Below are 16,182 nucleotides of genomic sequence, written 5' to 3' on the forward strand. Positions count from 1 at the left end.
CGAACCCGAACTTTACAGTTCGGGTTCGCTCAACCCTAGTCCTGATCATCCTTTTCTGAAGTCCCCCAGCGGCTCTCGCTGCTCCTCCCCGTATCAGATAACCTCCTAGGAGGAGCGCTCTCCCAGGGGGTTAGCTTGCAGGTGCACTCCTAAGTCCAGCATTCGACATCCATAGCCACTGAATGCAGACTGAGCCCTGCCCCCCGGCGCCCATGTCATTGGATTTGATTCACAACAGTGGGAGCCAATGGCTGAGCTGCTATCAATCTATACAATCAAGAGACAAGAACCCCCGGCAGAGAGATGGTGCATCCTCAGTGTGGGATATTCCAGGGCTCAGGTAAGTAAAACAGGGGTTGGTGGACGGTAACTGACAGAAGTTTTTTCACCTTAATGCATGGGATGTATTAAGATGAAAAAACAGGAGGGTTTACAACCCCTTTAAGGAATGTCCCATGCAGATATACTGTATACAGGTACATGATTTCATGCAGTGGGTCTGGGGCACGCGTGCACCTAGCCAGTGACCCACTCCCACTGTGATTGGACAAACCGAGAGCTGAACAGTGGGTTTGCCTTTCCTGTGAATGATCAGGGTGCCGGAAGCCATCGTGGCTGCTGGCACCCTGTGATCATTCACAGGAGAGGCAAAACGGCGGTCTGCCTATGTAAACAAAGCTGACCGCTGTTTTGTGAGGGCGGAAGATGTAGAATTTGTGTTTCTGTTAAGCAGAAACACGAATCTCTGTGTTCCTCCATTCACTGCATTCCTCCCACAGTTAGAAAGCACTCCCTAGGAGCACACTTATCCCTTTGATCGCCCCTGATGTTAACCCCTTTTCCTGTCAGTGCCATTAGTACAGTTACAGTGCATATTATTTAGCCAGTCAGTCAGGTGTCCGATTTGTCTGCTGCAATGTTGCAGTCCTGCTAAAAATCACAACAATATTAGTAAAAATAAATAAATAAAAATTCCATTAAACGATATCCTAGTTTGTAGACGCTATAACTTGTGCGCAAACCAATCAATATACACTTATTGTGATTTTTGTTACCAAAACTATGGAGCAGAGTACATATTGGCCTAATCTGATGAAGAAATTCAATTTTTTTTTTTTATTGGATATGTTTTAAAGCATTTTTTTTTCAAAATTGTCTGTCTTTTTTTGTTTATAGCGCAAAAAATAAAAACTGGTGATCAAATACCAGCAGAAGAAAGCTCTATTTTTTGGGGGGGAAAAGGACATACATTTTCGTTGTGTACAGTGTTAAATATCAGTTAAAGTAACGCAGTGTTGTATCACAAAAAATTGCCTGGTCATGAATGTGGGGTAAACCTACCAGGGCTGAAGTGGTTAAAATCCATTTGTTGGGATTGTAAAAAAGGACTTGGATATTCTAGTTTTTTTGGTGAATAAACAAGGCATAATTTTCCTTGCTATGCATATAAAACTTGTGAAAGAGCAGATGGGACAGATATTATAAAACATATCTCTGAGATTAACACTGATCTAAGAAATATTCTTTAACAACATTATTCAGGTATATGCATATTATTCCACAGTCATTTTCAAAACTATCAATCTAAGTGTTGTCAATTTAAAAAGCACATGCAAGTGCATTTCCTGCATTATATGCTTATGCCAACAACATGCTCCAACCACCTAAAGCCAGGTACACACACTAAAGCCCTGTACACACGATCGGTTTGTCTGATGAAAACAGACCGATGGACTATTTTCATCGGACAAACCGATCGTGTGTGGGCCCCATCATTTTGATTTCCATCGGTTAAAAAAAATAGAACATGTTTTAAATTTTTCCTATGGATAAAAAAACGACAAAAAAATCATCTGTATGGAACTCCATCGGTCAATGCTTGGAAGCATTGAACTTCATTTCAATGTCACCGCATTTGGACACGATCGGATTTTTGACTGATGGTTAGTAGGCAAGACTGATGAAAGTCAGCTTCATTAGATACCCGAAGAAAAAATACATCGGATTAGATTCCATCAGATATCCGATCGTGTGTACGAGGCTTTACAGTTTTTTTCATGGAATCAAAAAACTGACAGCTCCAGTCAAAGCAGCTGTAATAACCATGCAAGGTTAGTTCAGTGATTTCCCCCTCTGAGCTATTGTGTTCTGACAGAGGGATGGACCCCCCTTGTCAGAACACTATGATCAGCACTTTCTGTCATTGGCTGAGTAGTGATCGGGAGTCGGTTAACTGCTGGTTTTCCAGCATGCACATATGACATAAGCCAGCCAAACAGCTTTGGAACATTCAGCCCATGTGTGTAAAAGCCCTACAGGTCATTCGTTTAGAGTTAACCGTGAATAATGGCTTACCATAGAATTAAATTATGTGTTGCACAATCAACATTTTTAAACATAGGTGCCCTCATTGTGTGAGTTTACGTTTGGATGGCCACATACATTTTGAGGGGTTTTTAGTGTTTGGTGAAAATTTATATAATACACATTGCTTTTGGGTTCTTACTAGGTAGAGGAATTCAGATAACATATAGGAGGGGGTGTGAATGTATTGGGTTACATGTAAGCGATTGGGTTTTACAGCAAAAGGGTTAAATTACCTCGGACATAACAACCAGTAAACACAGCTGATTGATAATAAATGGCTTCGGCCAAACACTATCCATGAGTGAAAGAAATGTTTTTGTGTTGATATTGATATTCCCTGAAAAATGGCCAAGAAATCATAAATTCTGCCAGGGTATGTAAACTAATGAGCACAATTGTAGAACCAATGCTGGATCTGAAGACACGTAAGAACATTCCATCTATTTGATATCTATATATACTCACAAATTGAGAGAGTCTGACTTTTTGCGGTTCTTAGCAAACTGCTTTCTGGACTATGAATTTTTTCTTAGGTTATTCCATATACTGCAGGTCTAACTTTGCAATATTCACCAAATGTTGGTTCTATGATTTTTGCACTGTTCACCAAATATGGGTTCTATATACAGTACTTTGCACCACTTTCGCCACTTTTTTTATTGTATGAATGGGTTACAATATAGCTTAAAGGGTAACTCCACTTTCGTGGGAAAAAATTTGCGAATAAAGAAAAAATAATATAGCGTATACAGTTGCGATACAAGTCATATTGTAATTGAATGTTATTAAAAATTACCTTTCCTTTTCAATCTGCAGCCACTGTAATGTTCTATAAATGCTAAGCAATATGGCTACATGGAGTTGTTTTGTACACAGAATGTGTACTGACCACTCCCCAGAAACATAAATTCCTGCTTGTGTGATTGGCTCACTGATTTTCCCAGAAAACCCTAAGATACAAGTCAGATTTCAGACATCCCTGGCAATCATGAGATATTTCCAATAGGAGCATGTATAAAGGGATGCAGGCCCAGCAGCTTACCTCATTAGTGCTCTGCAGCTGCAACAATTGACTGATAATTATGAAACCACTCCCATTAGACTCACTCGACCCAGAGGCACAGACAAACACACATGGATTTTTTCAGAATAACAAAAGGTAGGAATCTGCAACAAAGGTTGTTATAATCCTTGCACTGTACATAGATCACCCAGAGGGAAATGTTTTTTTCTCAACAAAAGTGCAGTTACACTTTAAAGATTTATATGTTTTACAGTCATGTAATGTGTTAAATATTCATGATCAAATTAAAACACAACAATCTGCAAGAACAACCTGTAGTATTTGCTTTGTACTTTATTTATTCCACTGCATGAATAAACTACACTGCTGGTCAGAAGACTGATGTCAGGTCACCTGTGGCCAGGTGACAAGTGCACCCCGTTGGGGTCAGGGATGCACCACAGGGTAGTGAACTCTATAGCTGACTGCTGCAATCAGAGAGGAAGCGTGAACCCAAGATTCCCCAGGGCGCCGAGTCTAAGACCCAACATTGTGTTCACCAGAGCCTCTAGTGGTGAGGATGGCCTTCGCTGCAGCTGGATCCAGATCACGACCCCCGCAATCCCCTAAGTTACATTCCACAGGGAGAGAGGGGAAGCAGCAAACAAGACAAGCGATAGTGATGGGTAAGCCAAGGTCAGGGCAACAGGCAGACAAGGATAACTGAGGGACAAGCAAAAGGTCAGGGTCACAGGCAAACAGGAGAAGTCAGGGACGAGATAAAATCGATACACAGGAAGGTAAAAGTAGCACACTGCAGACAGGAACTTAAGCTAACAACAAGGTTGAACAGCAAGTTAATATAGACTTCCTGGGATGGCCTGGGGTGGGAGTTATTTTGGGAAAAGGTGTCTCTACTGATGTTTTATCATCAAGGCTTGTTTCCACAACAACCCACAATTTTAAAAATCCAATTGTGCCAGGGACAGAAGGTGAGGTGAAATCTTCTGAACAGGGGCACAGACAGCAAAACAAATGTTACAGGGGTGATGATAACCCTTCCCTATGCTATCCAAAAAGCTTAAAAATATTTTTTTGGGCTGAAGCTACACTTATAGGCCCGGATTCACAAAGCACTTACGCCAACAAATCTCGAGATACGCAGCGTAAGTGCAAATATGTGCTGTCGTATCGATGCGCCGTGGCCAAAAAATGAGATACGCCTGAAAATAGGCTTCATCCGACCGACGTAACTTTTCTACGCCGGCGTAGAGTGGGCGCATATTTACGCTGGACATATTTGGCGCACCCATGGATTTTCTATTCATATATGCAAATGAGGGAGATACGCCGATTCACGAACGTACGTCCGCCAGACGCAGTGCGCGTAAAGTCATACATCCGGCGTAAAGTTATGCCCCATAAAGCAGGTGTAACTCAGCAGCATCCATGCAAATGGCTGCACCAGGGAACACAAGCCGACGTATTTTACGTAGTTTACATAGGACGTGAATATGACTAGGCGTAGGTTACGTTCACGCCGTAGGCAGTAATCCGGCATATCTTAGGGAGTAGTTCCGACGTGATTCTGAGCATGCGCACTGGGTTGCGTCCACAGAACGGCACATGCCCCGTTGATTATACGTATCTGTGTGAGACTCAGCCCATCATTTGCATGGGGTCACGCCTCATTTGAATGACTCACGCCCACTTCCACATACGCTGGCTTACGCCTAGGAAACCCAGCGCAGATTTGGCAGCACTGGCTTTAAGAATCCAGTGCTTGCCTCTCTGTGCTGTGTCGGCGTAGCGTAAAGGAGATACGCTACGGCGGCATAAATATGCGCCGATGTATGTGAATCCGGGCCAAAAAGTGTACCTGTTCCGACTTACAAACAGATTCAAATTAAGAACAAACCTACAGACCCTATCATGTTTGTAACCTGGGGACCCCCTGTACTGATAATGAGAACAGAGCAATACCCATTCTAAACATTTCTATGAGTGATCAGGTCTGTATGATTCAACTGTATGAAACTTTTTGTATCATCTTAAATAAGCTTTTAGTTCATACATGAGGTACAATTGGGACCAACTATGAACAACAAATTAAATTATGTATATCTCTGGTCCTAGTACTAGCAAAAGGTGGCTACTTTGAAGAACCTAGAATATGAAATATATTTTCAGTTGTTTTACACTTTTTTGTTATGTATAATTCCACATGTGTTAATTCATAGTTTTGATGCCTTCAGTGTGAATCTACAATTTTCATAGTCATGAAAATAAAGAAAACTCTTTGAATGAGAAGGTGTGTCCAAACTTTTGGTCTGTACTGTATATATATATATGGAAAAAAAATCTTTATTAGACAGAAACAACTAGATGCATGAATAAAGATCAAGGTTATAATAATTAAGGGTCTTTGCAATTACAGTGGAAAATAAAGAAAACTCTTTGAATGAGAAGGTGTGTCCAAACTTTTGGTCTGTATTGTATATACTGTATATATATATATATATATATATATATATATATATATATATTAACATTAGTGGCTCCATATGTAATACACTTACTTGAAGATCTTCAATGTTGACTTTTCTTCTAGTTTTCAGTTGAGTTTTTGGTTTCACCTAGAGTTCTTCCATATAATTAAATTAGAACTAATCTAAATAAAATTCACCAGCAATATCCATCAAAAACAGATAAACACAAGTATTCTTTGTTCTTTCAAAATCGAATGGGACCCAAAAGAATAATGAAGCAATAGCACAGTCTCTTTGATTGGTGAATAAATTAAGAGGAGGCTATGTTAATTACATCCCTTCTTCAGGTACAGCTTTTAATTACCATAATTGCTTATTTACCAACAGGTAATATTTACCAAGCAGACAAGGCAAGTAGTTTCATGTTGCAGATTGTAGCCTTTAATAAAAAGGTAAATTATTTTGTTGTTGTTTTTCACCCTGGAGGCCCATAGGGACAGGACAGAGATCACATTTAATAGCTTTATTTCTTACATGTCAGTGCAAGTGACATTGTTAGCGGATGCCAGTGACTTTCAGATAATTACTGCAAGATAATCCTAAAAGCTAATGCTAGGCATAATGAGATGAAAATCGTTCATGCAGCAAGGAATGGATAGGAAACTTTTCTTTTACAGAAAGCAATGTGAGAATCCCATGTTCCCACAATATATGATTGCATATATTGCATATGATTGGATGATAGAAATCAACAGAGCTTTCCCTCATTTCAGAGCTTCCCCTCAAATCTAGAGCAACTGCAACTTGCAGTGCACTTCTAGTGCACAGTATATTTTTCTTTAGTAAATCAACCTCCCGGGCTCCCAAGGAGAGATATGGTGCACATGCTATCCAGACTGCAGGCTGTAGGCGTGGTCAGATTGGGCCTAAATGTCTGGAGGTTTAAATAGGCATGGTTAAATAAACCTGTGCTTTTAACTGAATGCACACATATGCTGCAGTCCTTTTATCCACAAAATATGCATTGATTAATAAGTCACAAGTGGGAGTCTAATAGACACCATATTTTAAAATGTAAACTCTTCTGTTACATATGCCTTTTAGCACACAGAAAATAGAAAGAAACCCAACACTTGGTCTGAACCTACCTAAAGAAGCTCTTTAAACTTTTCACTGACTACTTAGCAACTAGGAATTCGAGGGTCACAAGTATTTAATGCATAGAGCATAGGGCCATGAGTGTGTAATTGCACAAGTGCAGAAGTCATGTGTCTGCAATGCACAGAACGCAGGGGTACGAAGTCTTTACCACACAGAATGTAAGGCCTTGTACACACGACCAAGGAACTTGGCGGGCGAAACATATAATTTTCCTCGTCGAGTTCTTGTTAGGCTTGTCGAGGAACTACACGAGCCAATTTTCTCCATACCCATCGAGAAAAAAGAGAACATGCTCTTTTTTTGGCTCGACGAGTTCCTCGACAGTTTCCTCGATGAAAAATGTACACACGACCGGTTTCCTCTGCAAAAAATCTCTCCCACCAAGTTTATTGATGGATTCTGCTGAGGAAAATGGTCGTGTGTACGAGGCCTCAGGGCCACGAGTCTCGAGTCTGCAACACACAGAATGCAAGGTATAGGACCTGAAATGCACAGAGTGTAGCGGCCAGGGGTCTGTAATGCACAGAGTTCAAAAGTCAGGGTGCATAATGCAAACACAGAGGTGAGGTGTTTGTAACATATACATTACAATGGTCAGAGGTGTGCAATGTTAAAAATTGTGTGTGTATAAATTATATGTTTTATCATCTATCCAGCCATGATAGGAATTTCAAAAACAAACTGGAGTTCTTTTGATGAAATTATGTACACACTTGTGATTTTAAATAACATTTTAATTGTTTTTTTTTTCTTTCATTTTAAATTAACTTTCCCCTGACAGAGCCCTTCTTCAGAAAACTCTGCATCCTTGCTTCCTTCATGTTTTTTTTCTGCCCTCCATGCTTTCCTTCTGTAATTCTGGCTTTTCTTTTCAATGCCTTGAATAACTGTCTCAGGACAATTATACAGATAAGGGCCTGGATTCACGTAACACTTACGCCAACGTATTTCGAGATACGCCGCGTAAGTGTAAATGTGCGCTGTCGTATCTATGCGCCGTGCCCATAGAACTAGATACGCCTGAAAATAGGCTTCCTCCGACCAACGTAAGTTTCCTACGCCGTCGTATCTTGGGCGCATATTTACGCTGGCCGCAAGGGGCGCTCCCATTGATTTACGCGTCGAATATGAAAATGACTGAGATACGCTGATTCACGAACGTATTTGCGGCCGTCACAGTAATATACGCTGTTTACGTAAGGCGTACATCCGGCGTGAAGTTATTCCACATATAGGAGGCGCAACCCATGCAAAGGTATGGACCACGGAACAGCCGTCGTATTTTGCGTTGTTTACGTAGTACTACGTGAATATGGCTGGGCGTAGGTTATGTTCAGTGATTCTACGTATCTTAGGCGTTCGTTCCGTCGTGATTCTGAGCATGCGCACTGGGAAGCGTCTACGGGACGGCGCATGCGCCATTCGTTTGGCCCATCATTTGCATGGGGTCACGGTTCATTTAAATGTATCACGCCCACTTCCACCTACTTTGAATTAGGCTGGCTTATGCCTAGGAATTTATGTTACACCGGTGCAACCTTGGGAGCAAGTGCTTTGTGAATACTGTGCTTGACTCTCTGTGTTACGTCGGCGTAGCGCATATAAGATGCGCTACGCCGGCATAAAGATGCGCTCAGGTATGTGAATCCCGTCCAAGGACTTTAAACTATTTTCCCAGACTTTCCTGAACTACATACAGGCTGTGGATCATGGGATTGTAGTGTAGTTTAGCAGCCAGATTAATTACCCAGGCTAAAAGCATCTCTCGAAGGAAACCAGCATTGATAGCACCCTGTTTATAAATTATCTTTGATTGCACATTTCATGTTTAAATGTTTTGGTTTAAAATATTAAAAGATATGTTAAAATAAAGACTATGGGCCAGATTCTCATAGAATCGGCGGCGGCGTAGTGTAAGCCATTTACACCACGCCACCGCAACTTACTGGAGCCAGTGCCGTATTCTCCAAGCACTTGCTCCGTAATTTGCGGCGGCGTAGTGTAAATGGCCCGGCGTATGGCCGTGTAATTCAAAGGGGGCGGCTTGTATTCAAATTAAGCACGCCCCCGCGCCGATCGAACTGCGCATGCGCCGGGCAGAAAAATAGCCCAGTGCGCATGCTCTAGCTCGCGACGGAAAAGGTCAATGACGCCGACGTGAGCGTCATTGACTTAAAGTCGTATTCGCGGACGACTTAGTAAAACGACATAACCGACGGAAAAAGACGACGCTGACCCGACGCCATACTTAACACGGCATACGGCGGACTGGCGTAAGGTTACCCCTCATATAGCAGGGGTAACCTAACGCTTACGGAAACAACGTAAACGACGACGATGACGAACAAACGAACTTTACACTTTTAAATACATATTTATGATGCTAACTTGATCTTATGATAATTGAGAAAAAGAGGGGGGGGAGGAAGTTAGGACTTTATATGAGGCAATGAGTGGGTAGGTTCATCTGCCTCCATCTCCGGTAATGTATCAATGTTACATAATTAAATATGAATCTCTGTATATGGATGAGGAATCATTAAACATGTTTTTTCTTCCTTACTTTGCAGTTATGCTTCATATAAAGTCCCACAAACCCTTGCTATTTTTATATCTTATGATAGTTGCATCTGTCACCTGACCATTTGTTAAAGGTCTCATGTAAAATGTATCAGTGCAGATAATTAAAAAAATAAGTCGACTTGCTGTTTCTCTTGTGACATGGACATGTTAGCTTAATTTTTAAGGTTTTCTGTTTAATAATTTGTTGGTGTCATAAACAAAATAATGCGGCTTTTGTGCATTTTTTTTAATCTTGTGTATATTTCTTCTTTATTTCCAGACTTGAATCTCCAACAAGATCTCTAACCATGGAGGCACCAAAAGGTGTACAAATAAATGCTGTTGCAGGAGAATTCAAAGCCAGCTGCAGAAAAGAGTTACAGTTACAGTCCACAGATGGGGAGGTATTTATGAACAGCTTTTTATATTCTTTTATACAGTAAATGTTTTCCTTGGTTTCACCTATTTTTATTTTGGCATGTTAAACTAAAGTACACAAATTAAAACAATGATTGGCGTTAGGGTGAGGTTACCAGAAAGAATTAAAAAGCCATTCTTTGCAGCTAAATTAATCAACAGCTTACAATTATCATTCTCTACACTGTTGAAGCCAGGCCCCTTCTCTGATCAGAGCTAATAAGCTGAAACAGTATTATGGATGCCACAATAATAACCAAAATAATGCCAATGTGTGTAATGTATAAACACTCAAACCTAAAAATGTTACACTGTGACAATATAAAAGTGAAAAAAACAGGCAACAAAGTGTCCATTTAAATCAGCTACAAATGTTTTGCTGAACCAAAGGGGCAGAGATGCAAATTTTCGCATTATACTTCCACTTGGCAGGTATATAAAGAGGCTGCTTACCAGATAGTTGGATCTCTGTCACAGAGATCAAATGAGCTCAGCATGCAGGATCACTCCTGGTGTCAGCAATCATCCGGATCCTCTCCTCCACTAACCAGCTGGGGACTACTAACGGCCACCTTCAGGGTTTTGATGTGGATGGGCTCTCTAATAGAGCACAACGAGGAAACATATTTAAAAGAGGAAAGGAATACTTCATGGTGCAGTGGGTTTTACCCACGCATTGGCACTTTGTTTGCTTTGTTATGGTTGCGCATCTATTTTTATTTTTAACATATTTATTTAGCCGGCTATTCCAGCTACACATTAGTTGTAGCACTGTCACATATCTTTGGGTTTCAGATACCAGTTCCCTTTGAGGAAAAAGTATATTGTTTGCACTTTTGCACTTTGTCTGCCCTTTTGCTCATAGGGGGTAGCGCGGATCGTCCACGTTACACAAAATAAATAATTGGCATGTAGTTGTGGATGGTCCATCACAGGAGGATTGTGTTCTAAACCTGGCAATTCAAAATTATATTTTTTATTCCACCTGCTGGCATGCACTGTCTGGATGGACATGCTGCTATTGTAGTCTGACAGCCAGCACCCATGTCCAACAGAATGCAATTTTTTGACGCACTTCATTGATTTTCAGTCAAAAAATGGAAGGAGGGAGGATGGCAATAAAACCCTCCATAGAACAAATTTCTCCTAGTTCAACAGGATAGGAACTGACCTACGTTCCCATAGTGTGTGGCCTGCTTAAGTTACCAAGGTCACTGCCTGATATCTTTGTCTCCAAACATCACAGATTTATTTATTTATTTCTGTTGAAGATAGCTACAGTATTTGTGGCTCTTACATAATTTAGATAGTAAATAGTATATGATGGTAAGATACACTGATCATTTCACTATACAGTAGAACTGGGGGCAAGAGCAATTTATACAATTTGCTGAACTTTCATCAAACCCATAAATAATTATTTTCCTTTAACTGAAGCCCATAGCTACTGTTTAGTACAGGCATACCCCACTTTTAAGTACACAATAGGGTTTACTTACTAAAGCTGAAAAGTGCAAAATCAGGCTCACTTCTGCATAGAAACCAATGAGCTTCTAACCCCAGTTTGTTCAAATAAGCTTTGATAATAAAACCTGGAAGCTCATTGCCTGTACATAATGCATTAGTGACTAAATGTCATGTTATTAAACAACATTCGCATTAGCAAACAGTTGACAATTTGGCAGCAGACCCCCTCTAAAAAATTGAATTCCAGTGCTATATATCATAGTAAAACTGTTCCGATATTACCCATTTTAGCACCAGGCGTTATTTTAAAATGACATCGGGAGAACAGCTATTTTCTCAAGGGGAAAATTAAAATGGCTGTCGACATCAGTGGCTTATGCAGGTTCTAGTGGAGGTTAACACCTGAACTGCTGCCTGCCTGTGACTGCTGACATCCAGCCCAAAGCCCAGAAGCTAAAATGATCAGATCCTTATGACGCTATCACAGATAATTGATTTCCTGAAAACTCATTTATTCAGGGAAGCCTATTCCACACCCACCTAACAACTGTCCCTGAGCCACCCCCATCAAATCATTCTCTGCAGCTATTACCTTTTGTACCACCATCCCCCTTCCTTTAGAATGTAAGCTCTATGAGCAGGGCCCTCCTGTACCTTCTGTATTGAACTGTACTGTAATTGTGCTCTGTCCCCCCATACATTGTAAAGCGATGCGTAAACTGTTGGCGCTATATAAATTGTATATAATAATAATAATAATAATTGTGCTATGCAAACAAAAGTAAACACAGCACTTCTGCATTCTGTTTACCTTGGAAATGTGGCACCATTATGAATGATGTTACCACACTTCCTTTTACTACTAAATGTCAGGTAGAGTAATAGCCTTGTCTTGCCACTCCATGCAGCAGCAGATCACTGCCGTAGGTATGACTGCTGCTAGTAGTAGATGAACAATATCAGTGATCTGCTGCTGCAAAGCTGCATATGGGGTTCCGGATCCAATCTCCAGTGCTCAGATCCAGACTCTCATGAAGAAAAGTAAAGTGAATCTGTATATGAATACAGAAAAAACACACACATATACAGTGTGTATATATATATATATATATATATATATATATATATATATATATATATACACACACACACATTTGGGCAAATTTGGGTACTCATGAAGCACAGTCGCCCATAGAAATGAATAGTATTGCACGCACAGTATTCTCATTTGCTTTATAGGTATTAATGTCAGTACTGCCAAAAACCTGAGTACAGCCATCTACAGCCATTAATTTCTCAGGGAAAAACATTTACTCTATACAAGTGCTTACCAAAAGATTTGTAGTACACTGGCATACAGCGGAAAAGCTCCCAATTTTGACATGTGCGTGAGAATATTTCCTCCCCAGAATAATTCCCAAGTTGCAACAACGTCAGATATACTTGATGACATTCGCATTTAATGCACAAGCAGCAAGTGCTCATGTAAGTGAACGCATAATCAATTAAATATTTAACAATTGCAACATCACTGTCATAATAATTTATGACCTCTTCAGCATTACTTAAGGTTTTTTAATTGTGCACTAATAATTTCTGCAAATCATTGTCCCCTCTGTTCTTTGCATAAGGGGAACAAAGCTGTCCTAAAGTAAAAATGCATGTTCACTTTGAGCTTTATTATTCCACTTTTACATTAAATTCACATTAATGTGAAATCAGTAGACTTTGTTGATTGTATTATGGGGTAAATTTATGTGTGCAAAAAAATGTATAAATTGAATTGGAAAAAAATTACATCAAAATGCATTTTTGTTACATTTTTTACTAATATGCTTAGTACAACCCAAGGGAATCAAAATATATGTATCCAAATTTGCTACCAAATTAAAGAAAAAACAATGGATAAAGTAGCCAGAAGGGATTATGAAAAGCAGCCAGGTGGCATAGTGTGTAACAAGATGCAGATACTGAATAATATCTTGATTTATAAGGAGACTGTTCTCAACTCTTTTAGTAATCAGGCTCAGTGCCTCTTGCAATGAACATTATAGCAGAAATTATCAAAATTCTGTCTACCGTAGGGTAAAAAAAGTTGAATACTTCTTGCTCAAGGATACTTTTTGATTTATTGGGAAATTACCATGTTGCAGCATTCTTTGCTGTGATTAAAAAATGCCTTATAAATTAAAAGAGGGTGTTTCACTGTCCCTCTAAAAGAACCAAGTATGTACTTTTGTGTGAACTTAATAACAAGTGACACAAAAATAACACTATTCACAGAAATGTAAAATTAGTATTCAAGCAAGTGAAATAAAGTCCACTCCACAGATGCAGGTAGTGATTTTAACATCAAATGTGTTTCCTTTTTGTACCACAGAAGTGTTAAAAAGCAGCTTACCACAAAATTAGACCCCAATGACAAGGAGGTCTGAATATGCCAAATGCAGCCAATGAAGGTCCTATGTCCACTCAAGCGATATTGCATCTCCAAAGGCATATTGCACAAACTCCAATCCCATACTAATAAGCATTAGATGGAAACAGAGAGGAAACTCTATGGTGTATTACTGAAATATTAGCTTTTTTGTATCATATAGAATTGTACTCACAAAACGCAAAAACAAACAAAACAGTGCTTCAATCCAGCTGATAAACATCACAGCTATAGCTCCACCCAAAAAGAGATCCATTATTAAAATATTTAAATGAAATCATGTTATCCATAAATTTGAATGTCCAAACAATATACTCATAAAAATAGTGGGCCAGATTCATGTAGAATCGCGGCGGCGTAACGTATCGTAGATACGTTACACCGCCGCAAGTTTTCATCGCAAGTGCCTGATTCACATAGCACTTGCGATGAAAACTACGCCCGCGGCCTCCGGCGCAAGGCGGGCCAATTCAAATGGGCGTGTGCCATTTAAATTAGGCGCGCTCCCGTGCCGGACCTACTGCGCATGCTCCGTTTCCTAACTCCCGCCGTGCTTTGCGCGCTGTGACGTAATTTTTTTGAACGGCGACGCGCGTAACATACTTCCGTATTCCCGGACGTGTTACGCAAACGACGTTAAATTTGAAATTTCGACGCAGGAACGACGGCCATACTTTAGACAGCGATACGTTTGCTGACTAAAGTTAGGGCACCTAAAACGACGACTAACTTTGCGATGGGAAACTAGACTAGCAGCAACGTAGCGAACGCTAAAATCCGTCGGGGATCCGCCGTAACTCCTAATTTGCATACCCGACGCTGTTTTACGACGCAAACTCCCCCCAGTGGCGGCCGCGGTACTGCATCCTAAGATCCGACAGTGTAAAACTATTACACCTGTCGGATCTTAAGGATATCTATGCGTAACTGATTCGTATCCCTTTTGTGAATCTGGCCCAGTATGTATATATCGTACATTTGCCTTTTTTGATTTGATATAACTCATATGAAATGGGGCCAACAAAAGGTTACATATGAATTGCTTTTGTGAACCCTAGCATGTGATATTTTATGGGTATATGAAAATTCTTACAATATTTCTATTTTTTTACAGATATTTTTAGATGCAGATAATATCAGACTAGGAAATTTACCACAAGGTTCCTTTACATCATCATCACCAAACTCAGTAGGACCTCGACAAACTGTCTATGAGCTTTGCGTTTGCCCAAATGGCAAACTGTACCTTTCTCCAGCAGGATCTAGTTCCACATGTCAATCCAGTAGCAACATTTGTCTGTGGAGCTGAAGGAACTCCATGATTTATCACACCAGAATAGCCTTTTGCTACTATCTCTTTGCTTCACGATTCTACTCAGATTCCCATGTGGTTTGTTGAATGCTTAATGGTCTTCAGGGTTTCTTCCAGCATAGAAGAGGATATAATACTGCCTGGAAGTTTTAATTCAACATTGGAAGCAATCCTGCATTGAGATGGGGGTGAAAAATTCTGACATGCATACCTGAACTGCTGAATGTTAGTCTAAAAGGATTCAAAGGGTGCCTTGGCTATGTGGAGTGAAGCACATCTCTGTTTTGCAGGAATTTGGAGAAATGGAACAACACACTAATTTACGAGTGTACTTACTGGACATCTATTTGGAAAACAATAAAATCCTGTTTGGAAAAGAAAAAGACTGTACTGTTTTAAAGCACAATTTTCCATTTAATATTTTTGGATGTATACTTTTATCCCACAAATGAAATAAATATTAAGGTATTATGTGATATTGCCTTTATTAAACAATTAAATTGGAAATATTGTTTTTAAAAAATTTCTTCCTTGGGCTCCTTGCTTTGATTTTTAAATATATTTTATTTTATACACCAAAAAAGTATCTAGTTTATACACTAAAAAAGTATAATAGTGGCAAATAAACTTTAAGATAAATTAGATTTCCTCTTTAATTTGCACGTTCTTGCCTATTTTAAAAAATAATATAGAAATGTTTGTGCACTACAAACAATTATAAAACAAAGCTTAGTATAAAAATAATATTATTATTTCTTTTTTTGTAGGTAACGTTTCTTATTTAATCAAGTTCTTTTCTCGATTTACATTTCATTGGTAACAACATCAATTACCTAACATTTAAATAGGTTTTCAGTTAATTTAAATACTTGTATTTGTATATTTTTATATTGTTGTTCCTTTAATGCTAATTTAAATGCATTGTTAGCCCCAAGTAGTTGTCATTATATTAGAAATTTATTTTCAA

At 39.5% G+C, this 16,182-nt stretch overlaps 1 protein-coding gene across 3 annotated transcripts in view; it reads left to right on the forward strand.

Moving 5' to 3' along the window:
• SGCZ (sarcoglycan zeta) overlaps positions 1-15,818 on the forward strand; it is a 1,301,913-nt gene extending 1,286,095 nt beyond the window's left edge. For all 3 annotated transcript variants that reach the window (XM_040334675.1, XM_040334676.1, XM_040334677.1), the window contains 2 exons: positions 9,863-9,986; positions 15,018-15,818. In XM_040334675.1, the coding sequence (XP_040190609.1) occupies positions 9,863-9,986; positions 15,018-15,212 (319 nt within the window). In that variant the 3' untranslated portion in view covers positions 15,213-15,818. The remainder of the gene's footprint in view (positions 1-9,862; positions 9,987-15,017) is intronic.
• Positions 15,819-16,182: the final 364 nt, after the last annotated feature.

Source organism: Rana temporaria, chromosome 1, assembly GCF_905171775.1.
Source record: "Rana temporaria chromosome 1, aRanTem1.1, whole genome shotgun sequence".
Classification (NCBI taxonomy): Eukaryota; Metazoa; Chordata; class Amphibia; order Anura; family Ranidae; genus Rana; species Rana temporaria.